We start from the raw sequence: 24807 nt of genomic DNA on the forward strand, positions 1-24807 counted from the left end.
TTTATCTTTAGCCACGAAATGTGGATAAGACATCATCTGCTGTATCAGTAAGCAAAGGATGCTGAGGCTGCCAAGCCCTCAGCCACTGCAGCCGCCCCAAGGGTGCACCCTGAAGGGGTTTAGGATGAAGAAAAACAGGATTCTGGTATACCAGATAGTGTGTTCCGTTGTGTCTGACAAATTCTAAACAGCGTGCCCAGTAAACGTGTGAGGTTCAGCCACAGGGAGCACGCTGAGAGCCCAAGATGGGCTTTGGTCAAGGATGAGGGCTGTGGGTTGGCAACAACATCAACTTGGATATAAATATTTTCCCTTTCTCAGGACACACAGGCTCATCCTGTCATTAATTCCTATAGAATGGAGTGGGATGGTATTTCCTCAGTTATGTCTGACACTTTATGACCCCATGGACTGTAGCCTGCCAAGATCCTCTGTCCATGGGGATTCTCCAGGCAAGAATTCTGGAGTGGGTTGCCATTTCCTCCTCCAGGCAATCTTCCCGACCCAGGGATCAAACCCAGACTCTTAGATCTTCCCATACATAGAAAAGCGCTAAATTCATTAACTTGCAATGTCTGGTTTTCTTTAAATTACTGTCATCTTTTGATGTTCCAACATTCTATTTTGTTGCAAGAAGTCCTATATATCATGGCCCCCCCCTTACGTCTTCTGAGAAGTCCCTCAGAAAGATCGGAGAGGATACTTCCTGAGCTTAGGTCTTGTGCAAGTCCTCAGATTAAAACACAATTCTCAGCTTTGAGATGGTGCATTATTTTTTTCAGTAGACAAACACAAAGTTTGCAATCATTACAAACACAAAATAAAATCACAGTTTAACAAAGAGCTATTTAGCTGATGGCTCAGAAGTAAAGAAACCACCCGCAACGCAGGACATGCAGGTTCAATCTCTGGGTTGGGGAAGCTCCCCCGGAGAAGGAAATGACAACCCACACCAGTATTCTTGCCTGGAGAATCCCAGGGACAGAGGAGCCTGGCGGGCTATATAGTCCATGGGGCCGCAAAGAGTGGGACATGATTGAGCTATACACACCAAAGCTATATTTACACTACTGAGAAGTAAAAAGTGAAAGTGAAGTCACTCAGTGGTGACCAACTCTTTAGGACCCCATGGACTGTAGCCTACCAGGCTCCTCCGTCCAGGGAATTTTTCAGGCAAAGAATACTGGAGTGGGCTGCCATTTCCTTCTCCAGGGGATCTTTCTGACCCCAGGTTCAAACCCAGATCTTCCGCAGAGCAAGCAGATGCTTTATCATCTGAGCCACCAGGGAAGCCCAACTGAGAAGCAGGAAACTTTAACTCCCAAGAACTTGAAATTACCTCCTAAATGAGAGCAAAGTTAAGTGAAAACTTTTAAAGAGGGAAAAAAAAAACTTACCAAAAAAAAAAAAAAAACCTTATGAAAAAGGCGGTGACTGTGAGCCGTGTGGATGATTTATCAACAGTTAAAACTGCTGAAACAAGGTAGTCATGGGGCCAAATGTCATGTAAGTAGTTAATTTCGCCTCCATTAAAACTGATTATTTTTGCAATTACGAAAGTAGCTCATGCTTATCCTGAAAGGCCTAACACGCCTCCAACGCATCATTAAGATTTAACATACTTAACGTAATCGTTGCGGTCCGAAGGGGCCCGTATTAGCTAAAAACCTTGGACTGGCCTCCGACCCCGCCTCGCGCTCGCTCGGCGGGCACGCGCTGTGCATGCTCCCCCAGCAGCCCTTCGCCTCCAGCACACGGCCTAGCCTCTGGCTCGCTCCCGGCGGGCACGCACTGCGCATGCTCGACTAGCCCCCCGGCCCCGGCCAACTACCCGCGCGTGCCCCTCCCGACGAGCTCTTACCGCGCATGCGCGCAGCTCCGCGGGAGATGAGGGGAACCCGGGAGTCTCGTTGGCGCGGGGCCACACCCACCAAAAGCCTAAAAACTAAAAGGCCTAGAGTCCGGTGCCCGCCACCCCTCGCCCCCGTCCACAGTCCAGCTCCTGAGCGCCCTCCGGAGCGCCCACGCGTCCCACACAGCGTCCGGCCCACCCAGGCGCCCCGCACTGCCTCGGGGCGCTGACGGGCGGCGCCGTGTGATGACGCCACGCGTCGCGCTGACGCACGGCTGAGGCGACCTTCTCTGGGCGCTAGTCCCGGCGCGCCCGTTTTGAAGCTGCCCTGAGTTGGGCGGGTCCCCCCGCGGTCTGACCGCCCGCCTCAGCCGGGACCCCGAGTCCGCGCAGCCCCCCGGGGTGGGGCTCCGCCTCATCCCTGACCTCCTGAACCCCGGGCCCGCGACCCCCGCCTGGTCGGGCCTCCTCTTCCCCGAACCTCAGGCCCGCGACCCCCACCGAGCCTTGCGCCGCCTCACCCCTGACCTCCTGAACCTCGGGCCTGCGAAACCCACCGGGCCGGACCAGTTCCTCCCCGAACCCGGGGCTCGCGGTCCCCGCCGGGTCCCTGCCTCCTCACCAGACCCCAGGACCCCCACCGGGCCGGGCCTCCTCTTCCCCGAACCTTGGGCTCGCGACTCTCGCCGGGCCGGACTGTCTCCTCATCAGACCCCGGGACCCCATCCGGGCCGGGCGCCGCCTCATCCCGGACCCCAGGACCCCAGGCCCGCGACCCCCACCAGGCCGGGCCTCCTCTTCCCCGAACCCCGGGCCCGCGACCCCCGCCGGGTCGCTGCCTCCTCACCAGACCCCGGAAGCCTCCCGGCCAGGTTCCCGCCTCTTGCCCCAGGGCCCTTGACCCCCCCACTGGCTCGTGCCCTCAGGGGCTGGTCGGCGATCCCGCGTGTGGTCCATTCAGGCCGGACGTGGGTCCCGGCTCCAGGCACCTGTGCGCGAGAAAGGGGGTGGGGGCGTCCCTCGGGAAGGAGGGCCCGAGCCCCGGAGATGCCGCCCGGCAAGGTCCTGCAGCCGGTCCTGAAGATGAAAGTGGACGAGCTCTTCCTCTGCTGGCTCAGCGAGTCCAGCACGCAGGCGATGCTCCGGGACTGCTTGCGGAGGATCCAGATGCCCGCGATGCCTGAGAGGGGCGCGGGAGACGCGGAGCAGCCGGGGCCCTGGCTCGCAGCCGCCGCCCCCGACCCTGCCTGGAGGCCGCACGAGTGCGAAGGTCCCGGGGCGCCCGGCCCTACCCCCGCGTCCACCGCGCTTCCCGTGGGAGCCGCCTCCAGTGCCCGGAGTGGGCCGCCGATTCGAGGGCCTCGACGATCCGGAGGGGCGAGAGTAGTAAGTTCATCTTGCTTCTGCTGACGCCTGCGAAGGTAACTGGGGGGTTCCCACCGACATATGGCTGGGGGTGGCTAGGCAGGTGGAGGAATGTCAAGCGTGCTAAGTACTTCAGTGTCTAGTCTGGCTCCTTCAGTGACCAGTGATCAGTTCAGTCGCCCAGTTGTGACCGACTCTGCGACCCCATGGACTTCTGCACGCCAGGCTTCCCTGTCCATCACCAACTCCTGGAGCTTGCTCAAACTCATGTCCAACCAGTTGGTGATACCATCCAACCATCTCATCTCCTCCCCCCACCCCCCAAAAAGTCAAAGTACTGTCTTCAACGTCTTCCGAATTGATCATGTTTTTGGAGGCTTTGTTTACAGTTGGTTTTAGTTATGCATGCATGGCTGTTTTTTTCTTGCTCTGCTTAGTTTGCGAACCTTGACATTTTATCCCAAATTCGTCTGCCTTTGTCCCTGAGTCTTCTACAACAGGGCTTCACAGGTGGCTCAGATGGTAAAGATCTGCCTCCACAATGCAGGAGACCTAGGCTCATTCCCTGGGTGGGGAAGATCCCTGGAGAAGGAAATGGCTTGGAGAATCGCATGGACAGAGGAGCCTGGTGGGCTACAGTCCATGGGGTCGCAAGAGAGTCTGACATAACTGAGGGACTAACAGTTTTTCTATAATAAGGACAGTTGGACAGCGCTTCTGTGTTGGTTAAATGTAATAAAGCATCTCCAGGTGTTTATGGAAAAAAAGATATGAGGGAAACAAAAGAAAAAGTGTGGTGGGTGCATATTGTTCCCTTTGTTGTTGTTTTGTTTAGTCATGTCAAACTCTTCGTGACCCAGTGGACTGTAGCCCCCCAGGCTCCTCTGTCCATGGGATTTTCCAGGTAAGAATACTGGAGTGGGTTGCCATGCCCTTCTCCAGAGGATCTTCCTGATCCAGGAATTGAACCCTAGTCTCCTACCTCTCCTGCCTCAGCGGGCGGATTCTTTACTGTTAGTGCTGCCTGGGAAGCCCAGATGCCCTGAGGGTGGCCGTAAACAGACAGGAAGCTCGGTTGCTCACCTCCTGCTGTGCAGCTCGGCTCCTCACAGGCTGCAGACTGGTACCAGTCCATGGCTCAGGTGTTGGGGACCCCTGCTCTTGACACCTTGCCTGACCCCCACCCCCCTTAAATGAGGAGGTGGTTGTGTGAGGAGAGCCAGGGCCTGGAGAGCTGACTGCAGTAGTGACAGTCCCCCATCCTCCCACCAACTCCCTGGTGCTCTTACTGGGATCCCCGGAATCTCATGTGGTGAGCCGTCCACGTTGTCACTAAGTGTGATTCGTGACACAGCCCAATAGACAACACTGGAAGATGAACTCCTGTGTTTCATGGTCCCATAAATTGTGTGAGTCCCCCTGGACTGGAACTGTTTACAGAAAATGCAGCTGTAATTTTCTGTAAAGGAGGGTGGCTTTGATGCCTGAGAAAGACCTCATTTAAGAAAGACCTCATTTATGCACAGCAGGCAGAAAGCCACAGAGCGTGGGCGTGAAGTTCCTCAGGCCAGAGTGGTGTTTCCCCAAGAACAGGTTCATGCATCGTGCTACCTGGGGCCGTGGAGAGACCAGCTTCTGCCTGGAAGGATGTGACATGGCCTCCGCGGTGGGGCTGGAATAGTTGGGATAGGGGGGCGGGGGTGTGTCTGTTGAACGAAAGAAGTGCTGACGGGGCCGGGTAAGACTGAAGACCTCTTCTGTGGTCTTCAGTTTCCATGACCAGATAGAGTAAGTCACCATGAGGACCTGGTTTTTGTTACTTTGTTTTAAATATTTACTTATTTTTATTTATTTGTTTGACTGCACCAGGGTCTTACTTGTGGCCTGGGGAATCTAGTTGCCTGACCGGTGATCAAACCCAGGCTCCCTGCTTTGGGAGCCCAGAGTCTTAGCCACTGGGCTACCAAGGAAGTCCCCTGAGGACCCGGTTTTGAGGAAAAGCAGAATGACTCTCTCTTAACCGTCCCAAGAGGTTTCAAAAAGGAATGACGGGGACCTGCCTGGTGGTCCAGTGGTTGACTCCACGCTGCCAATGCAGAGGGCACAGGTTCCACCCGTGGTTAGGGAACTAATATCCAACATTCTGTCTGTGGCCAAAAAAAAAAACTGTTGATGGACCTTGTCTGGGGCCTGAAGGTGGCTTTAAACATGTCTCGGTGAATGTGGAATTTATGGCTTCAGTTGAATTTTGAGAAGCCAGTAACCCAAAAAGGGCTGTTGTCATTGGGATAAAATGATAAGACTTCTTTGGCCCCGAGAAATGGATAATTAATGTTAGGAAAATGTTCCTACATAACATGCCATAAGAAAAGTTCTGAGCTTGTGTTCTCTGAGAGCTAACAGGAAGTTAGGAAGCTAACAGGAAGTGAAGAAGCCTCATGTGGAGCTTCCCTGGTGGCTCAGTGGTAGAGAATCCACCTGCCGATGCAGGAGATACAGGTTCAGTCCCCACGTCGGGACGGTCCCCTGGAGGAGGGCATGGCAGCCTACTCCAGTATTCCTGCCTGGAGAATCCCATGGACAGAGGAGTCTGGTGAGCTATAGCCCATGGGGTCGCAGAGAGTCGGACATGACTGAGCAAGTCAATAGCAACATAAGGGCTGTTTGTGTAGAATCTGCATGCAGCTCCTTTGTGAGACTTATATTTTCGCATATTTCTCTTCAGTCTTTGTCCCATTTTGTTGTTGGTTTAGCATGTCTTTTGAACACAAAAAGCTGTTAGTTTTTTTTTTTTTTTTTTAATTCTTTCAATTTCATTCTTTCATGGTTCTTATGTATTGCATCCAATCTACGCAATGTGTGAGTCTCCCAGGCTGTCAGGGTTGTCTTCTATTTTCTTCCTAAAAGATTCCTGGTTTTCCCTTTTGCATATAGAGTTCTGATCCATTTCTCTTAAGTTTCTGTGTGTGGTGTAAGATATCCAGGTAACTAGTGGTCTTTGAAATCGCTCTTTTCCTGCAGAGATGCACTGGGAGTTACATGGTCGAAAATCAGTCAGCCTTGTGCATGTGGGTCTGTTTCCTGATCTCTGATCCTGTGACCTGTGTTTGAAATCTCACTCTGCAGCTCTCTGGGGATGAACCTGTGGAAAGCAGGTGGCGTACGGCCAACCCTGTCCTTTTAAAAGGGTCTGAGATTCTCAGATGTCCTCTGACCTCAGGCTATCGTGACATTCTTATCTCCATGTAACCCTGAGAACCAGCTGGTCAGCCTCCACAGGAAAGCCTGTTGGAGTTTTTTTTTTTTTTCTGTTGGAGTTTTGATTGGGGCTACTTTGAGTCTGTAGAGTAATCTCGCACCACTAATACCTTAAAAATGTTGAGTTTCCAAGGCCACGAGCTCCGGATGTCTTTCTGTCTCCTCGCATCTCATCATTTTCCGTCAGCGACGTTACATGGGTTCCAGTGCTTCGCGTCCTTGGTGAAATTTATTATCTACCTGTTTAGACACTTAGTGCTTTGCCTTTCTTCATAGATATGGGGTGTTCAGTTACCTGGTGATTTGACTTGATCTGACTCGGTACTGGTTTAGTCCTGTTTAGGGTCATGGTTCAGCCCTGGTTTAGGGCTCAGGTTCAATCTGAGTTCAGTTCACATTCAGTCCATGTTCAGTCTGGGTTCACGTTCAGTTTGGTCCACATTCAGTTCACTTTCAGTCCACGTTCAGCCCGTGTTCAGTCCACGTTCAGCCCGTGTTCAGTCCACGTTCAGCCCGTGTTCAGTCCACGTTCACTGCGCGTTCAGCCCGTGTTCACTGCGCGTTCAGCCCGTGTTCAGTCCACGTTCAGCCCGTGTTCAGTCCACATTCAGCCCGTGTTCACTGCGTGTTCAGCCCGTGTTCAGTCCACGTTCAGCCCGTGTTCAGTCCAAGTTCACTGCGGGTTCAGTCAGTGTTCACTGCACGTTCAGCCCGTGTTCACTGCACGTTCAGTCCAAGTTCACTGCGCGTTCAGCCCGTGTTCAGTCCACATTCAGCCCGTGTTCAGTCCACGTTCAGCCCGTGTTCAGTCCACGTTCACTGCGCGTTCAGCCCGTGTTCACTGCGCGTTCAGCCCGTGTTCAGTCCACGTTCAGCCCGTGTTCAGTCCACGTTCAGCCCGTGTTCAGTCCACATTCAGCCCGTGTTCACTGCGTGTTCAGCCCGTGTTCAGTCCACGTTCAGCCCGTGTTCAGTCCAGGTTCACTGCGGGTTCAGTCAGTGTTCACTGCACGTTCAGCCCGTGTTCACTGCGCGTTCAGCCCGTGTTCAGTGCACATTCAGCCCGTGTTCAGTCCAAGTTCACTGCGCGTTCAGTCAGTGTTCACTGCACGTTCAGCCCGTGTTCAGTCCACATTCAGCCCGTGTTCAGTGCACATTCAGCCCGTGTTCAGTCCACGTTCACTGCGGGTTCAGTCAGTGTTCACTGCACGTTCAGCCCGTGTTCACTGCACGTTCAGCCCGTGTTCAGTCCACGTTCAGCCCGTGTTCAGTCCACGTTCACTGCGGGTTCAGTCAGTGTTCACTACACGTTCAGCCCGTGTTCACTGCACGTTCAGCCCATGTTCAGTGCACGTTCAGTCCAAGTTCACTGCGGGTTCAGTCCGGGTTCAGTCCACGTTCATTCGGGGTTCAGCCTGTGTGTAGTCCACATTCAGTCTGAGTTCAGTCCAGATTTAGCTTCCTCACCTCCTGGGACCGCCTTCTTCCTCTCTGTCTCCAAGGCGGGGTACAGCCCTGGGGGAAGGTGCGGGATCCCTATGAGGAGGAGATGGGGCACAGGGTCTCGTGAAGAGAAGAGGGGCACGGGGTCCCCATGAGGAGAAAGAGGGGTGCAGAGTCCCATGAGGAGGAGGGGCACGGGGTCCCCTACGAGCCTGCTGTGGGGTCTCTGAAGACAAGAGGGGCATGGGGTCCCCTAGGAGCCTGGCGTGGGGTCTCTGAAGAGAGCAGGGGCACGGGGACCCCTAGGAGCCTGGCGTGGGGTCTCTGAAGAGAGGAGGGTCACGGGGTCCCCATGAGGAGAAGGAGGGGTGCAGAGTCCCGTGAGGAGGAGGGGCACGGGGTCCCCTAGGAGCCTGCTGTGGGGTCTCTGAAGACAAGAGGGGCATGGGGTCCCCTAGGAGCCTGGCGTGGGGTCTCTGAAGAGAGCAGGGGCACGGGGACCCCTAGGAGCCTGGCGTGGGGTCTCTGAAGAGAGGAGGGTCACGGGGTCCCCATGAGGAGAAGGAGGGGTGCAGAGTCCCATGAGGAGGAGGGGCACGGGGTCCCCTAGGAGCCTGGTGTGGGGTCTCTGAAGAGAACAGGCACACGGGGTCCCCATGAGGAGAAGGAGGGGTGCAGAGTCCCGTGAGGAGGAGGGGCACGGGGTCCCCTAGGAGCCTGGCTTGGGGTCTCTGAAGAGAAGAGGGGCATGGGGTCCCCATGAGGAGAAGGAGGGGTGCAGAGTCCCATGAGGAGGAGGGGCACGGGGTCCCCTAGGAGCCTGGCGTGGGGTCTCTGAAGAGAAGAGGGGCATGGGGTCCCCATGAGGAGAAGGAGGGGTGCAGAGTCCCGTGAGGAGGAGGGGCTCGGTTTCCCCTAGGAGCCTGGCGTGGGGTCTCTGAAGAGAGGAGGGGCATGGGGTCCCCATGAGGAGATGGAGGGGTGCAGAGTCCCATGAGGAGGAGGGGCACGGGGTCCCCTAGGAGCCTGGTGTGGAGTCTCTGAAGAGAAGAGGGGCACGGGGTCCCCTAGGAGCCTGGTGTGGGGTCTCTGAAGAGAAGAGGGGCACGGGGTCCCCATGAGGAGAAGGAGGGGGTGCAGAGTCCCGTGAGGAGGAGGGGCACAGGGTCCCCTAGGAGCCTGGCTTGGGGTCTCTGAAGAGAAGAGGGGCATGGGGTCCCCATGAGGAGAAGGAGGGGTGCAGAGTCCCGTGAGGAGGAGGGGGCATGGGGTCCCCATAGGAGGGTGATGCAAGGTCTCCTGAAGAGAAGAGGGGCACGGGGTCCCCATGAGGAGGAGGGGTGCAGAGTCGCGTGAGGAGGAGGGGCACGGGGTCCCCTAGGAGCCTGGCTTGGGGTCTCTGAAGAGGGCTCTCAGGGTCTCCCCGAGGACGTAGTGGTGGCTGGTCTCCATCAGGAGGTGGTGGCCGCTACTGCTCTCTAGATTGGGGGTGCCTGTGGCTGAGGGGTTCCCTGCGGCTGCAGGGCCCGGTGCTCCCCTGGACAGAGGCCCTGTCTGACTGAGACCTGGGCCGTCTGCACCCCCACCCCGTGGCTGGGGATCCCCGTGTCCGTGTGTGAGCTGTGTCGAGCTTGGAGGCGGCGCCCTGGTCAACAGTCTCAGGCGGCACGCGTCCTCCTGGTCCCTGGCACGGGCAGAGAGGGCCCAGGCCGTGCAGGGCGCTTCGCGGCGTCCCTGCTGGTGGAGAGGAGCTGGCTTAGTTTTGGGAGACAAAGTGCTTTCCCGTCAGCTTTCACAGGACTTGGAAAGCTGTGCACACACTCCTCTCTTCTTACCCTCGCCCCCGAGGCATCCAGGGCCCTGGGCCAGGGCAGGCCTGAGGTCTCGTCTACGGCTGCAGGGGCCCGTGCCCCCGCCGGTTCTCCCAGAACGCCCCGCACGGTCAGGGGCCCGGCCCTCCTCTCGAGTCCTCGCCGAGCGCTGCTCCCCGACCGCACTGCGTCGTCCTGTGTCAGGCGGACCCTGGCTCTCAGCTCCGACCCTCGCGCCGAGGACATCCAAGCTCAGTCCTCGTGAGGCCCTCGTCTCCTCTCCTCTCAGCAGAGGGTCAGTCTCTTACTCGTGTCCGACTCTGTGCGGCCCCACGGAGTGCAGCCCACCAGGCTCCTCTGTCCGTGGGATTCCAGGCGGGACTCCTGGAGTGGTTTCCTGTTTCCTCCTCCAGGGGATCTTCCTGACCCAGGGATCGAACCCAGGTCTTCTGCCTTACCAGGCAGGTTCTTTACCCCGAGTGACCTGGGAAGCGACCGACGTCTCAGGGAGACGCCTATGGAGTAACTGCTGGGTTTTAAGTGTTATAATGGTTTCTGACTCCTTTGAAGATTTATTTACTTGTAATTGGAGGACAGTTGCTTTACAGTACTGTGTTGGTTTCTGCCGTCCATCACCGTGAATCAGCCGTAGGTATAACATGTCTCCTCCCTCCTGAACCTCCCTTCCACCTCCCTCCCCATCCCACCCCTCTAGGTTGCCACAGACCCGTTTCTCTTTTCAAGACCCCATCAAGCGGTGCTCCAGAGGGGCTGCACCGTGGGTGCTCCCTGCCTGAAAGCAGCCCAGGGTTCCAGCCCCCGTCCCTGGCGGGCACCCGACCGGCCCCTGTCTGTAACATGGCTTTCTGGTGGCACCTCTGTGGCTTGGTCACCGTTTCCCTGGTGACCGTGATTTTGAGCCTCCTTGTCCTCATGCGTCTTCGCTCCCGGGGTGTCTTTGCAGACGCTCTTCCATTTTACAGACTGGTTTGTTGGTTTGTCTCATTCAGTTGGCAAGTTCTGTGTGTGTTCTGGGTATAACTGCTCTATCTATCACTATGGGATTTGCAAGCTGTCTCTGTAGCAAGTGACTTGTCATATGTTTCATCTCTTCCACCAGTTTTGCACGCGTTCTAAGTTGCTTCACTCATGTCTGACTCTTTGTGACCCCGTGGACTGCAGCGCGCCAGGCTTCCCCATCCTTTACCATCTCCCAGAGTTTGCTCATATTCCTGTCCATCGAGGCGGCGATGCCATCCAACCACCTCATTCTCTGTCGTCCCCTTCTCCTCCTGCCTTCAGTCTTTCCCAGCATCAGGGTCTTTTCCAGTGAGTCAGCTCTTTGCATCAGGTGGCCAAAGTACTGGAGCTCCAGCTTCAGCATCAGTCCTTCCAATGAATATTCAGGACTGATTTCCTTTAGGACGGACTGGTTGGATCTCCTTGCAGTCCAAGGGACTCTCGAGAGTCTTCTCCAACACCAGCTTCAAAGCCTCAGTTCTTTGGCACTTAGCCTTCTTTATAGTCCAGTTCTCACATCTGTGCATGGCTACAGGAAAAACCACTTATGCTGGAAGTTTATACGTCTTAACCACCACCATCATCCTCACACATACCCCCTTCCCCTGGAAGCTACAAGTCTGACCTGCATTCCTCTCAGTTTGTTTCTGAAGCATAACTGACGTACAGGACTACGTTAGTTCCTGGTGGAGAACATTTTGTTGGTGGTGTTTAGTCACTCAGTCGTGTCCGACTCTTTGTGACCCCGTGGACTGTACCCCGCCAGACTCCTCCCTCCATGGGATTCTCCAGGCAAGAATACTGGAGTGGGGTGCCATTTCCTTCTCCAGGGGATCTTCCCGACCCAGGGATCGAACCTGAGTTTCCTACACCGGCAGGTGGATTCTTTGCCCCTGAACCATCTGGGAAGCCCAGCGCAGAACACAGTGATTTGATATTTCTGTACGTTTCAACAAGTCTGTGATTTCTCACTGTGCAAAGACATTATGTAATAAGTGACCATGTTCCCGACACTATATCTTTAAGCTTTTTTTTTCTTAATCTTGATGTGGACCACCTTTTAAAGTTTTTAATGAATCTGTCACAATATTCCTTCTGTTTTATGTTTTGGTTTTTGGCCCCCAAGGCATGGGGGATCCTAGGTCCCTGACCAGGATCGAACCCTCACCCTCTGCATTGGAAGGGGGAGTTGTAACCACTGGACCCCCAGGGAAGTCAGTTCCCCTAACCTCCTGGCCCCGCCTGACGGTGAGAGGGCGTGGGCACCCAGCCTGTCAGTCAGGGCGGCCCGGGCGGTCCCGGGGGTGGGAGCACGCCCTCCTCCCCTGGGAGGACCTGCCCAGCGGGGAGGGCAGCGCAGGAGGACTGGCCCCTCTGCAGCTGCCTCAGGAGCGCGCTTCCCGCTGGGTCTGCGGGGCAGCGGGTGGCGAGAGTGATTGGCAGACTGGCAGGGCCGCGCCTGCATCGGGCCGTCCCGAGCCCTTGGTGCCCCTGCTGACACCGGAAATGAGAAGTCTGTCCCGAGCACGGACCCCCTCTCCCCGAGACCGTCCGCGTGTCTGCAGAACTGTGGGAATGTGGGGGTCAGCCGCCGAGCCCCAAGTCCCTGAGGATGTTCTGGGAACGGGAGGCCGGAGCGGGGCTGGGAGAGGGGGAGAGGCAGAGGGCAGGCACACGACAGGGGGGTCCTGAGCAGGAGTTTGGGGCAGGTGACGCTGCAGCCGGTAGAGGCTGCATCTGTGGGATTCCCGCTGGGGACACTCGGGGTGGGCGGAGCACGGAGACAGGGGGGACGGACGGTGCTGGGGAGGGGGCGTGAACCGGCTGAGCCCAGGGACTCCGGGCCCGGGTCGGGGAGGGACCTCCCTGGCTGTCCTGTGCTGACACCTTGGCCTCCAAGGGCTGGTCTGAGAGCTAAGATCCCCCCTGCCCTGGGGCCAAAAACCTAAAATGTGAAGCAGGAGGAATGTTGTAACAACTTCCTTAAAAACTTAAAAAGTGGGCCACATAAAAAATAATGTCTTAAAAAGCTTCAAAAATGCACAGTCCCCAGGGCAGCAAGCCTGCTGAGTGACACCAAAGCGGTGGCCACACGGCGCCGTGCCTTTGTCTGAGAGAACCCTCAGGGTGTGCGGACCGCACGCGCGCCCTGGGGAGACTGCGCGCTTCGTTCGCGGCAGCTTTATGCGCGTGGGCTCCTCACCGCGGTGATGTGGGCTCCTGTCTCTAACAGACGCTGCTCAGGGTGTTCCTGACAGGGGAACCTGGGCCCTGCGAGCGGTTCTGGACTTTCTGCCCCAAGTTTCTGTAAGACAAACACGGCTGGAAAAAAACGAGCCCAAACCCGAAGTCTATCAGAGAGACAGGAAGAGGGTGGGTGAAGAGGCTCCTGACCCCCAAGGCCATTTCCCCAGACAGCTCTGTTTGGGGGGCAGGGAAGGGCGAAGGAGCAGGCGTCCCTGCGGTCCTGCGATGTCAGGGGTGGGACCCGCAGGCCAGGGGTAGACAGTGTGGGGGGCGAGGGTGGGGAGACCCGCCCAGAGCGGGCCTGGCTCTGCGGGGAGTCCATCCACATGTCAGGGCCCGGTTCCATTTTCATGGTGCCCAGTACAGGCCAGCCTGAGTCCTGTTACGTCCATCTGCGTGGTCAGCTCTGCACCCGTGTTCACCCCGGAATGCAGTAAAACCCTCGCTTCCACCCGCACCCCGAGTTTTCACGGGAGAGCAGAGTGTGTCCTCTGCTGGTTGGCTGTACATCTGCCCAGCTGGTGGTTCAGACGGTAAAGAACGCGCCTGCCCATGTAGGAGACCTGGGTTCATCCCTGCGTGGGGAAGATTCCCCCCGGAGAAGGAATTGGCTGCTCACTCCGGTATTCGTGCCTGGAGAATCCCACCGATCGAGGAGCCTGGCGGGCTACAGTCCATGGGGTCGCAGAGCCACAGACGACTGAGCGACGAACACTTTCACTGTTTTTTTCTGCACTCCTAAGTGCGCGTGGGTGGTGACCTCTAAAGCCCTTCTTTTGCCACCAGTTTCCCGAGGGAACAACTCTTGAGCGTCAGGTGGCCTGGGGGACCGGGCGCCCGGGCCGCTTGCTCTGACCTAGGTTCCAGCTTAGTCCTGGGCTGGCTGCCGGCGTCCTGAGAGAAGGCCGGGTCCCTCCCGGGGGAGCCCGCGGGCGGCGGCCCCACAGCGGAGCGCCTCGGCGGCCTGTCTGCAGGCTGAGCCGAGCGACGGTCCGGGGGTCGAGGGGCGGCCGCCTCCCTCCGCGCGCAGCGGGCTGGCCTGGGACGGGCGTCCTGCCTCCGGTCTGCCCCGCGGAGCGCAGCAGGGCCCTGGGAGGGGCCGCCCGCCGCCTGCTGGCCGCGCCTCCCCTGCCAGCGCCGCGCGCACCCGCCCCGCCGGAGGAATGCGCGCGCCCGGGGCCCGGCCCCCAGAGCGCCGGCCGGCGACGCATGGAGCGCGCTGAGCCCGGCCGCCCGGACCGCCCCGACCCCGCCGGCCCCGGCCAGCCGCAGCCCCGCGAGCGCACCCGGCCCGGGCCGCGTCGGCCCATGCGAGCCGACATGCGGCTCCGCGATCTCTCCCTGCGCCAGGACCCAGACCTGCGGCAGGAGCTCGCCTCGTTGGCCCGCGGCTGCGACTTCGTGCTGCCCTCGCGCTTCAAGAAGAGGCTCAAGGCCTTCCAGCAGGTGCGGGCGCGGGGCTGCTGCGTCCGCTCAGCCCCGGAGAGGTCGGGGCGGGGGTCTGCCCGTGCTGGGGGGTGGGGGCTTCACCTCCGCTCGGGAACAGCGCCCCTTCGCGCGGAGAGCAGGTGTGCGGCCCGTGAAGTTTGTTGGGACAGCCGCTCTGAAGAGGCGCCCACAACTTTCTGAGAGTTTCGGCCGCTAGGACCGCGGTGCCTGGAAGACGCCTGCGGAGCGGATTGAGCGGGCTGGGGCGGCTTTAGCCCTGGCCCGCACAACGCAGTGGGGCTGCCGCTCCGCGGGCGCGCAGGCAGCACCCCCGCCCCGCGTGGTCGGGGCGCGGCGCCCCGCATTAACGCAGAGCTCTCAGGACAGCGCGGTTCGCCGGGAGCGCCTGTGGAGTTTGAGCGCTTTAGAGGAAGCGCCGCGCTCCGCGGTTTCGCACTCGGCTCTTAAACCTCTCGGTGCTTCTCCCCGGCGGGCACAGAAGCAAAGCCGGTCTCTGCCCGCGCCTCGTGTGTGGTTTATAAATTCGAGTAAGGGGACAGGGACATGTAGAAGCCGCGGCCACCCTGGGGTCTTCTGGTAACGGCAGGTTCTGCTGTCTTACGGATGTTTGGCACTGTGTGAATCGCTTGTATTTTCTCCCAAGCGAGGAGTTAGGTCATCTAGTGGCCTTAAGAAAGCAAAAAGTCACCGAATTATATGGCCTGTCTGGGGTGGGAAAAGCTTGCTTCCTGTTGGTAGTTTAAATCGAGTTTTCCCCAGCCTGGGATTATGTCTGAGCTTATAGAGAGCTTCTGGGTCTTCTTTTTTCTGTCTGAGGGCTGTCTTTCTAGCGTGTGAGCTTTGGTCTGCCAGTGGGTGACGCTTGTAAGCCGGTGCCTCGTTTGGGCAGGAAAGTCTGTTCAGACTCTGAGTGTGGGATCAGATGAGGCTGGTCTAGTTTTACAGATGGAGGGGACGTCTGCTGGTTGCTGTTTATGTGTACATGGTAGTGCTGGGGTGTCCCTGGATCGGGGAGCCTTCCCCCAGTGGTGACTCTGCCTTGATGTTCATGGGGTGGTGGGGAGCCCCTGGTCCAGGCAGGAGCTTCAGGAAAGCCTGATTTTCCCAGGACAGCTGTGCGTCTTATCAAGTCACTCGGGCCTTTCAGAGGAAGCAGTTTCATGTTACAGAAAACACATCCCAGTGATCTTTCCTGGGAATGAGGGCGCCTGCCCTGTGCACGGGGTGCTCCTCAGGTGCCGGCAGTGCGTGCTCCTCAGGTGTAGGCAGTGAGTGTGCCTCGGGTGCAGAATTTGGCTCTTGAGGGGGGAGTGTCCTGGGGAGAGTGTTGGGGAGGGGCGCTCCCCTGGCTGGCTTCATCCCTTCAACTCTCGGTGTTTGAGTGTGGACTGCAGACATAGCCTTGGGGATCTGCAGACCTCAGGTGTGTTCAGATGGGGTGAGGAGGGGATGGTGGGGGCCGTGCATGGGGAGATGGGGTCTGGAGGGGGTTGGTGGTGTGTGTGGAGATGGGGTGTGGAGGGACATAGGCGGTGTGTGTGGAGATGGGTGAGGAGGGGATGGTGGAGGCCGTGCACGGGTAGATGGGGTCTGGAGGGGGATGGGGGTGTGTGTGTGGAGATGGGGTGTGGAGGGACATAGGCGGTGTGTGTGGAGATGGATGAGGAGGGGATGGGATGAGGAGGGACGTAGGTGTGTGTGGAGATGGGTGAGGAGGGGATGGTGGAGGCTGTGCACGGGGAGATCGGTCGGAGGCGGGTGGTGGGGTGTGTGGGGAGATCGGTCGGAGGGGGGTGGTGGGGTGTGTGTGGAGATGGGTGAGGAGGGCGTGTAGAGGTGGACTCAGCGCTTCACACGCGTGCACCACCACATTTGCAGCTTGGCGGGTCCGCAGTGGGCTCGGCCATGGGAAGGTGTGCAGTGTGGCTGTCGTTGGGGGGCTCTCCTCTTCCTGCAGCCCGTGTCCACCCCCTGCGTGTGGACGCCCGGGCCAAGTGCACACTGAGCATCCCTCAAGCCCCCAGCTTGTCCTCGTGGTGGCCCTCAGCGCGTGTCCCGAGCCCTCGAGCACCCCGCCTGGCTGTGCCGCTGCCCCCGTCCAAGCTGGGTGCTGGCCTCCGCCCCCGGGACTGAGTCTCCGCGCAGCATGCCCCGGGACGGGCTCCCCGGCTCCCCTCTGCCGTCCCTGGTCCTGGTCCCGCTCTCACCCGTCCACCTTCCCTGTGGGCCCTTCAGGTGGATACAGGGGCCCACGGAGGGGAGAGCCCAGCGCCTGGACAGTGCAGGCTGTGAGCTCCCCTCCCCTCCCCTCCCCTCCCCTCCCCTCCCCTCCCCTTCCCTCCCCTCCCCTCCCCCCCCTTCCCTCCCCTCCCCGTGCTGACAGCCTAACCTGCAGACTCCGCCTGTGTCAGACCCCGGGGCGGGGGGTGGGTCACATCACTGTGCAGGGTGTCCCTGAGTGTACCCCCTTGATCCGTGCTCCCAGGACCCAGGTGTCAGACGTGTTCCCCCAGCCCGGAGCCCGTGGACTTGGGCCCTCAGGCTGCTCCCCAGGTCCATGCACCCAGCCCTGCCTCCCGGCTGCGGACCGCACTGTTCTCTGCCTAGGGCGCACACGGCCCTTCTGCTGACTGTTGGACCGTTTGCTTCTCGGTGCCCATCGGTGGGCCGTTTAGGTCCTTGTTTGGCCCTGCCCAGCCTCGCCAGCCGGTGGGGAGGGTTCCCAGGCTTGGAGGAGGAGAAGCTCGGGCCTGCAGGGCCTCCCAGCCTGGCGCCGGCCTCCGCGGGCTGCCTCGGCCGCCTGTGTCCCCACACTCCGGGCTCCGCTCCGCTGCGGCCCCCTGCAGGCTGCGCCCCGCGTGCTGCCCCGCCCCCCGGCCCCGCTCCGCTTGCCCCGCGCCCCTCCTGGGTGCGCAGACCCGCGCTCATCCCCGCCGGCCCAGCGCACGCCCTCCGTTCGCGGAGACGCCAAAGGAGGACGCACTCAGACAAGCCGTGCCGGGAGGGGGCGCCCGGCTGTCCCCGAAGGCGGGCATTGTCCCCGGCGCGGCTGCTCCCGCCGCACAGGGACGCCCTGCTTCTCCACGAGGCCGTGTCCTCAGTCTTGTTCTCGGCCGCGCGGCTGCGTGTGTCCGAGGGCCGCGGGCGTCTCTGGTCTCCGCAGTCGCGATGAGTCAGCGAGCGCGGGTGTCCGTGCGGCGACAGAGGTAGCCGCCGGGAGCGGGTGTCGTGCTGACGGCCGCGATGCCCGGAGGCAGGGAGGCCTGGGGCGGGGCGAGGCCGGCACCCCTGCTCCGCGGGCTGCTTAGGGGGCCGGGCCCCGCCTGGGAACCTCGTGTGTGTGCGTGTCTCTCACACACACAGACCCACGGTTGTGCCCCTTCCACCTTCGTCGCGGACGTCAGCCGGCCGCGCCGAGCTGAGGGCGCCGTCCTTCGCCGGTTCTCTCCGGCCCCGGGAGCCCCGCTCGAGCCGGAGGCGGCGGCCCCCGCGGCGCCTGTGTGCTGGCAAAGGGCGCCTGTCCCAGCTGTGCCGGCCGCGCTATTTATGGCCCAGAGATGACTGTAAATCTCCCGTGTCCGCACCCGGCTCTTGTGTTTTCCAGTCGCCCGGCCCTGCCTGCCCGCGCCGCACTTCCCGGGCTCAGGGGCTTGGTGGGCGCTAGGCCACGCCGGGGCGGCAGTCAGCTCCGGGTCGGCGGCGCGGCCTGACGGACCCCAGCTCGGTGTCCCCACCCTCTCTCTGGAAGTCCAGGCCCCCAGCCCACTCTCTGGGCGTGGACACAGCGGTGCCTGCCTTCTTTCCATCGCTGTTGGCTGCTGTATTTCTTTCCACTTGTCACGTTTCAGCTGCTGTGTCCTGAGACCTTATGTGTGTGTCTTAGGAATAAATCTTACTTTTTTTTTTCTGTTTGATCTTTGTGTTTTTAAAGTTAACTTTATTTGAGTTTACTTTTGGCCCTGCTGGGTCTTTGTTGCTGTGTGGACTTTTCTTGAGTTTAGGTGACCAGGGGCTGCTCTTGGGGTTGAGATGTGCAGCCTTCTCATTTGCGGTGGATTCTCTTGTTGCAGGCCAGGGGCCCTTGGGGGAGGTGGAGAGTTGGGCTCAGTAGCTGAGGCTCCCGGGTTCTAGAGCACAGGCTCAGAAGTGGTGACGCATGGGCCTAGTTGTTCTTTAGCATGTGCGATCTTCCTGGACCAGGCATTGAACCCACCTCTCCTGCACTGGCAGGTGATTCTTCACCACTGAGCCACCTGGGAAGGCCCCGATCTTTGTGTTTTTAACTGGAGCATTTAGTCCACCTACATCTGTTACGACTTTGAATCCATTCTGGTTTATTTTGTTTTTCTCTATGTGCTCTTCTTTGTCACCTCTTTTTAAAAACTCTGTTTCCCCTTGGAGTACTTCCTGCCACGTCACTGCTCGCCCGACGATGTCATTTTTATAGGTACTGAGTTAATCCACATCTTTATCACCCAACTCAAAACCCTCACACACTCCGTTCTCTCTCCCTTGCGTTTTACACTGTCATCTTCTTGGGAGTTTTCAGGAAGAAGTAAGATGATGTTCTTATGACTGGTTTCTGTGGTGGATGCGTGTGGAGTTACCCAGGTAGGCACTGCTCTCCCCGCCCCCGTCTTGTAGTTCAGATTTTCCATCTGGGGGCGCCTTGCTCCCCCCTGACGTGCACACCTCAGCGTCGCCTGGGCCAGGTGTCTGTCGCACACTCACTTTGGCTTTCTGTTTGGGTTGTTAAAATGTCTCAGTGTTCATCTTGTGTGACAGCCTCCTCCTCACAGATAGAAGGGGACGAGGTGGGCACTGCTTTCCTCTAGCTTCTAAGATCAGTTGCTTCTGTTGAGAGTTGGCTGGAGGATCAATTGTTTCTTTGAAGATTTCCCCTTCATCTGTCTTGTTTCTCGTGCCTGTGCTGCGTTTGAGCACCTGCTGGCTGCCTTTGGGTCTTCTGGTTTTGTCCTCCTGTGTCCAGGTGTGGGTTTCTTTCTGTGATCCTGCTTGGGGCTCATGGGCTCCTGAGGTCTCTGACGGGGGGCTGTGTCATGGGTCCTGATGACCCTGTGACCTGGGGTGACAGGGCCTGTGAAGGGGGTGAGGTGGGGTCTGACGGGAGGCTGTCATGGGTCCTAATGACCGTGTTACCTGGGGTGATGGCCTGTGTATGGGGTATGGTGGGGGTGGACGGGTGAGGTGGGGTCTGACGGGAGGCTGTCATGGGTCCTGATGACCGTGTTACCTGGGGTGATGGCCTGTGTATGGGGTATGGTGGAGGTGGACGGGTGAGGTGGGGTCTGACGGGAGGCTGTGTCATGGGTCCTGATGACCGTGTTACCTGGGGTGATGGCCTGTGTATGGGGTATGGTGGGGGTGGACGGGTGAGGTGGGGTCTGACGGGAGGCTGTCACGGGTCCTGATGACCGTGTTACCTGGGGTGATGGCCTGTGTATGGGGTATGGTGGGGGTGGACGGGTGAGGTGGGGTCTGACGGGAGGCTGTCATGGGTCCTGATGACCCCGTGACCTGGGGTGACGCCCTGTTGCTGTGTCCCTCCCCAGATGCGACCCCTCCCAGCCCCCCGGCCCCGGAAGGGCTGGCGGGCCACTGCACCCACCCACAGGCTGCCCGGCGGGACACTGGGGACCCGAGTGGTAGGTACGTCGGGAGATGCCTGGCTGATGCTAGCCGCGGCTGCAAGTGTGGTGCCCGCCACTGCCCGTCCTGGGAGGCAGAGCCCTGGGGCCGTGTGTTTCCTGAGGGCTGTGCTGGCTGAGGCTGAAACCTCCGCGGGGCAGGGCGGGTGTGCGCACAAGCGGTCACAGGTGCAACCTGCCACGAGGGGACAGCCCGCCACGCCTCCCTTGACCTCCCGCAGGACACAGGCAGGTTCTCAGCAGCCGTCCTGTCCACGGGGTGGCAGCCAAAGCAGGATCAGGGAGGCGGGGCAGTGTGGACCAGGCCAGTGGTCATGTGTGGTGCTGCGTGTGGGCTGCTACCTCCTATGTCTGCGGTCAGCCCGCAGTGATGGTCTGGGTGCCCCGTCCACAGTGGGTCAACTGGGCTCAGGGCAGGCGCCGTGGATCAGACCCGCCTCCAATCATGACACATTACGAGGAGGAGGTGGTCACATGCCCAGGCCCTCACTGAGTGTGGGTCCTGAGGAGGTGCCCACGTGCCCAGGCCCTCACTGAGTGTGGGTCCTGAGGAGATGCCCACGTGCCCAGGCCCTCACTGAGCGTGGGTCCTGAGGAGATGCCCACGTGCCCCGGTCACTGAGCGTGGGTCCTGAGGAGATGCCCACGTACCCTGGTCACTGAGTGTGGGTCCTGAGGAGGTGCCCATGTGCCCTGGTCACTGAGCTTGGGTCCTGAGGAGATGCCCACATGTCCAGGTCCTCACTGAGCATGGGTCCTGAGGAGGTTCCCACATGCCCCGGTCACTGAGCATGGGTCCTGAGGAGATGCCCACGTGCCCCAGTCACTGAGCGTGGGTCCTGAGGAGGTGCCCATATGCCCCGGTCACTGAGTGTGGGTCCTGAGGAGGTGCCCACGTGCCCCGGTCACTGAGCGTGCATCCTGAGGAGGTGCCCATGTGCCCAGGCCCTCACTGAGTGTGGGTCCTGAGGAGATGCCCACGTGCCCTGGTCACTGAGCGTGGGTCCTGAGGAGATGCCCACGTGCCCCGGTCACTGAGCGTGGGTCCTGAGGAGATGCCCACGTGCCCCGGTCACTGAGTGTGGGTCCTGAGGAGATGCCCACGTGCCCCGGTCACTGAGTGTGGGTCCTGAGGAGGTGCCCATATGCCCCGGTCACTGAGTGTGGGTCCTGAGGAGGTGCCCACGTGCCCAGGTCCTCACTGAGCGTGGGTCCTGAGGAGATGCCCACGTGCCCAGGCCCTCACTGAGCGTGGGTCCTGAGGAGATGCCCACGTGCCCCGGTCACTGAGTGTGGGTCCTGAGGAGGTGCCCATGTGCCCTGGTCACTGAGCTTGGGTCCTGAGGAGATGCCCACATGTCCAGGTCCTCACTGAGCGTGGGTCCTGAGGAGGTGCCCACATGCCCCGGTCACTGAGCGTGGGTCCTGAGGAGATGCCCACGTGCCCCGGTCACTGAGCGTGGGTCCTGAGGAGATGCCCACGTGCCCTGGTCACTGAGTGTGGGTCCTGAGGAGATGCCCACGTGCCCCGGTCACTGAGTGTGGGTCCTGAGGAGGTGCCCATATGCCCCGGTCACTGAGTGTGGGTCCTGAGGAGGTGCCCACGTGCCCAGGTCCTCACTGAGCGTGGGTCCTGAGGAGATGCCCACGTGCCCAGGCCCTCACTGAGTGTGGGTCCTGAGGAGATGCCCACGTGCCCAGGTCCTCACTGAGTGTGGGTCCTGAGGAGATGCCCACGTGCCCCGGTCACTGAGTGTGGGTCCTGAGGAGATGCCCATATGCCCCGGTCACTGAGTGTGGGTCCTGAGGAGGTGCCCACGTGCCCAGGCCCTCACTGAGCGTGGGTCCTGAGGAGATGCCCACGTGCCCAGGCCCTCACTGAGTGTGGGTCCTGAGGAGATGCCCACGTGCCCAGGTCCTCACTGAGTGTGGGTCCTGAGGAGATGCCCACGTGCCCAGGTCCTCACTGAGTGTGGGTCCTGAGGAGATGCCCATATGCCCCGGTCACTGAGTGTGGGTCCTGAGGAGGTGCCCACGTGCCCAGGTCCTCACTGAGTGTGGGTCCTGAGGAGGTGCCCACGTGCCCAGGTCCTCACTGAGCGTGGGTCCTGAGGAGGTGCCCACGTGCGCAGGCCCTCACTGAGCGTGGGTCCTGAGGAGGTGCCCACGTGCCCAGGCCCTCACTGAGCGTGGGTCCTGAGGTGATGCCCACGTGCCCAAGCCCTCACTGAGTGTGGGTCCTGAGGAGATGCCCATGTGCCTAGGCCCTCACTCATTGTGGGTCCTGAGGAGATGCCCACGTGCCCAAGCCCTCACTGAGCGTGGGTCCTGAGGAGATGCCCATGTGCCTAGGCCCTCACTCATTGTGGGTCCTGAGGAGATGCCCACATGCCCAGGTCCTCACTGAGAGTGGGTCCTGAGGAGATGCCCATATGCCCCGGTCACTGAGTGTGGGTCCTGAGGAGGTGCCCACGTGCCCAGGTCCTCACTGAGCGTGGGTCCTGAGGAGGTGCCCACGTGCCCAGGTCCTCACTGAGCGTGGGTCCTGAGGAGGTGCCCACGTTTCCAGGCCCTCACTGAGTGTGGTTCCTGAGGAGATGCCCACATGCCCAAGCCCTCACTGAGCGTGGGTCCTGAGGAGATGCCCATGTGCCTAGGCCCTCACTCATTGTGGGTCCTGAGGAGATGCCCACATGCCCAGGTCCTCACTGAGAGTGGGTCCTGAGGAGATGCCTGCGTGCCCAGGTCCTCACTGAGAGTGGTCCTGAGGAGATGCCCACCTGCCCAAGCCCTCAGTGAGCGTGGGTCCTGAGGAGATGCCTGCGTGCCCAGGCCTTCACTGTCCTCTCTCTCAGGTCCAGACGAGGAAGGAGGAGCCCCTGCCGCCCGCCGCAAGCCGGAGCATCCCCACCTTCTACTTCCCCCGCGGCCGCCCGCAGGACACGGTGAACATAGACACCGTCATCGCCAAGATCGAGAGGACCTTCGCCCAGTTCCCACACGAGAGGGCCACCATGGAGGACATGGGCCGCGTGGCTAAGGTAGGTGTTCCCGTGGGCACGGGGGGTGGTCCTTCTTCGGTCGTGGCAGGCACAGAGCTCGGCTTCTCTGAGTCTGCTCTCTGCCATCCTTGGGGCCTGAGGCACAGAGGGCTCGTGCTGAGCTCCATCCTCGCTGTTGGAGGACACGACAGCCTGCGTGCCGTCCCCGGGGCCTCGTGATCTTAGAGGGACCCTCCCCACGGGCTCTCCTCCGACCTTCCCCTCTGTCTCCCGTCCAAGGGATGCATGTCCACAGTCCACACAGCGCGTGTGTGATACTGTCCACAGTCCACACAGCGCATGTGTGATTCTGGACTTATCCTTAGTGTGCCCGCAGAGAGGTGCTCATCGCAGAGAGTGTGGCTCTGGACCCTCCGTGTGTACACCCGGCCGTTTGGTGTCTGCAGCATCTCTCCCAGGAACGCGGCACGGTGTCCTTGGCCACCCCTAATGCCTGGCTGGCTGCCGTGAGGGGCCCGGGGTCCCTGTGGTCCCTTGCTGTCTCACTGTGTGTGTGTCCATCACTCAGTCGTGTCCGACTCTGTGACCCCATGGGCTGTAGTCCCCCAGGTTCCTCCGTCCGTGGGATTCTCCAGGCAAGAACATGGAAGCAGGTTGCCATTCCCTCCTCCAGGGGATCTTCCTGTGTCAGGGTTTGAACCTGCCTCTCCTGCATTGGCAGGCGTGCTGAACAGAGGACAGGCCCCTGCTTCACGTCAGTCAGAGGCCCCAGGTTGCCTGCCGGTGTCGTGCCCACATGTGGGGTCCCTGTGCTCCCAGCCCCCCAACTCTCGCTGTCGTTGACAGCTGTGGGCGGGCACCTCCCGTGTGTTTGATCCCCCGGGGGTCACGCTGCTGCAGACTGCTTGTGAATTCAGCATTGGTTCTTCAGGGCAGTGCGGGGCCTGTCTCCTTTGTCCCTAGTGCTGCTGCTTTTTTCTCTGTGTCCCCTCCTCTCCCCGCAACCCTGCCCCTTCGCCTGCCCTTCCCGCACCCTCCCTCCCCCTCCATCCTCTCCTCTCCGCTCCCCATCCTCTCCTCCCCTCCTCTCCCCCTCCCTTCTCTCCCCCATCATCCCTGCCCCTCCTGTAAGATCTCTTTCTCTTGGTCCCGGCTGCTGACTCTGTCCGTTGTGCATGTCCTGAAAAGTTCTGCTGGACTGTGTGATGAGTGACTCCACGTGCTCCCTCTGCCTTCAGTTTTTAGGGGTTGCCTTTTTCTCTTTTTCTAAAAGCTTTCTTGAGATGGAATGCACGTGCCACACAATTCACCATTTAAAGTCCACAGCTCAGCCGTTCTTAGTGTATTCACAGAGTTTTGCAGATGTCTCTACAGTGAGCTCTTATCACTCAAGAAAGAAACACTGTACCCTGTGGTTGTCATCGCCCCTCCCCTTCCCCCGGTCCGTAGGAAACCACTAGCTTGCCTTCAGTGTCTGTGGATTTGCCTCTTTCTGGCTCTTTGTACAAATGGAACCACCCAGTGTGTGTCTTTCTGTGTCTGCTTCTCTCACTGACCACCCTGTATTCAGGGTCCATCCGTGTTGCAGCCTGTGTCAGAGCTTCCCACCTCTTCATTCACTGAGTTGTCTTCCAGTGTGTACATGGACCACATGATGTTTATCCATTCATCCATCATCCATCCACCCACCC

General features: G+C 59.8%; 1 protein-coding gene across 1 annotated transcript; it reads left to right on the top strand.

Annotated features, from left to right (window-relative positions):
* Positions 1-1866: 1866 nt before the first annotated feature.
* On the top strand, positions 1867-24082 carry LOC122690618 (basic proline-rich protein-like). Its single transcript, XM_043897499.1, has 5 exons — positions 1867-1909; positions 1995-2121; positions 2176-3238; positions 4053-4121; positions 22970-24082. The coding sequence occupies exons 1-5, from the start codon at positions 1867-1869 to the stop codon at positions 23333-23335; spliced, it is 1668 nt and encodes a 555-aa protein (XP_043753434.1). The 3' UTR covers positions 23336-24082.
* The last annotated feature ends 725 nt before the right edge of the window (positions 24083-24807 follow it).

Source organism: Cervus elaphus, chromosome X (genome assembly GCF_910594005.1).
Source record: "Cervus elaphus chromosome X, mCerEla1.1, whole genome shotgun sequence".
Taxonomy (NCBI): Eukaryota; Metazoa; Chordata; class Mammalia; order Artiodactyla; family Cervidae; genus Cervus; species Cervus elaphus.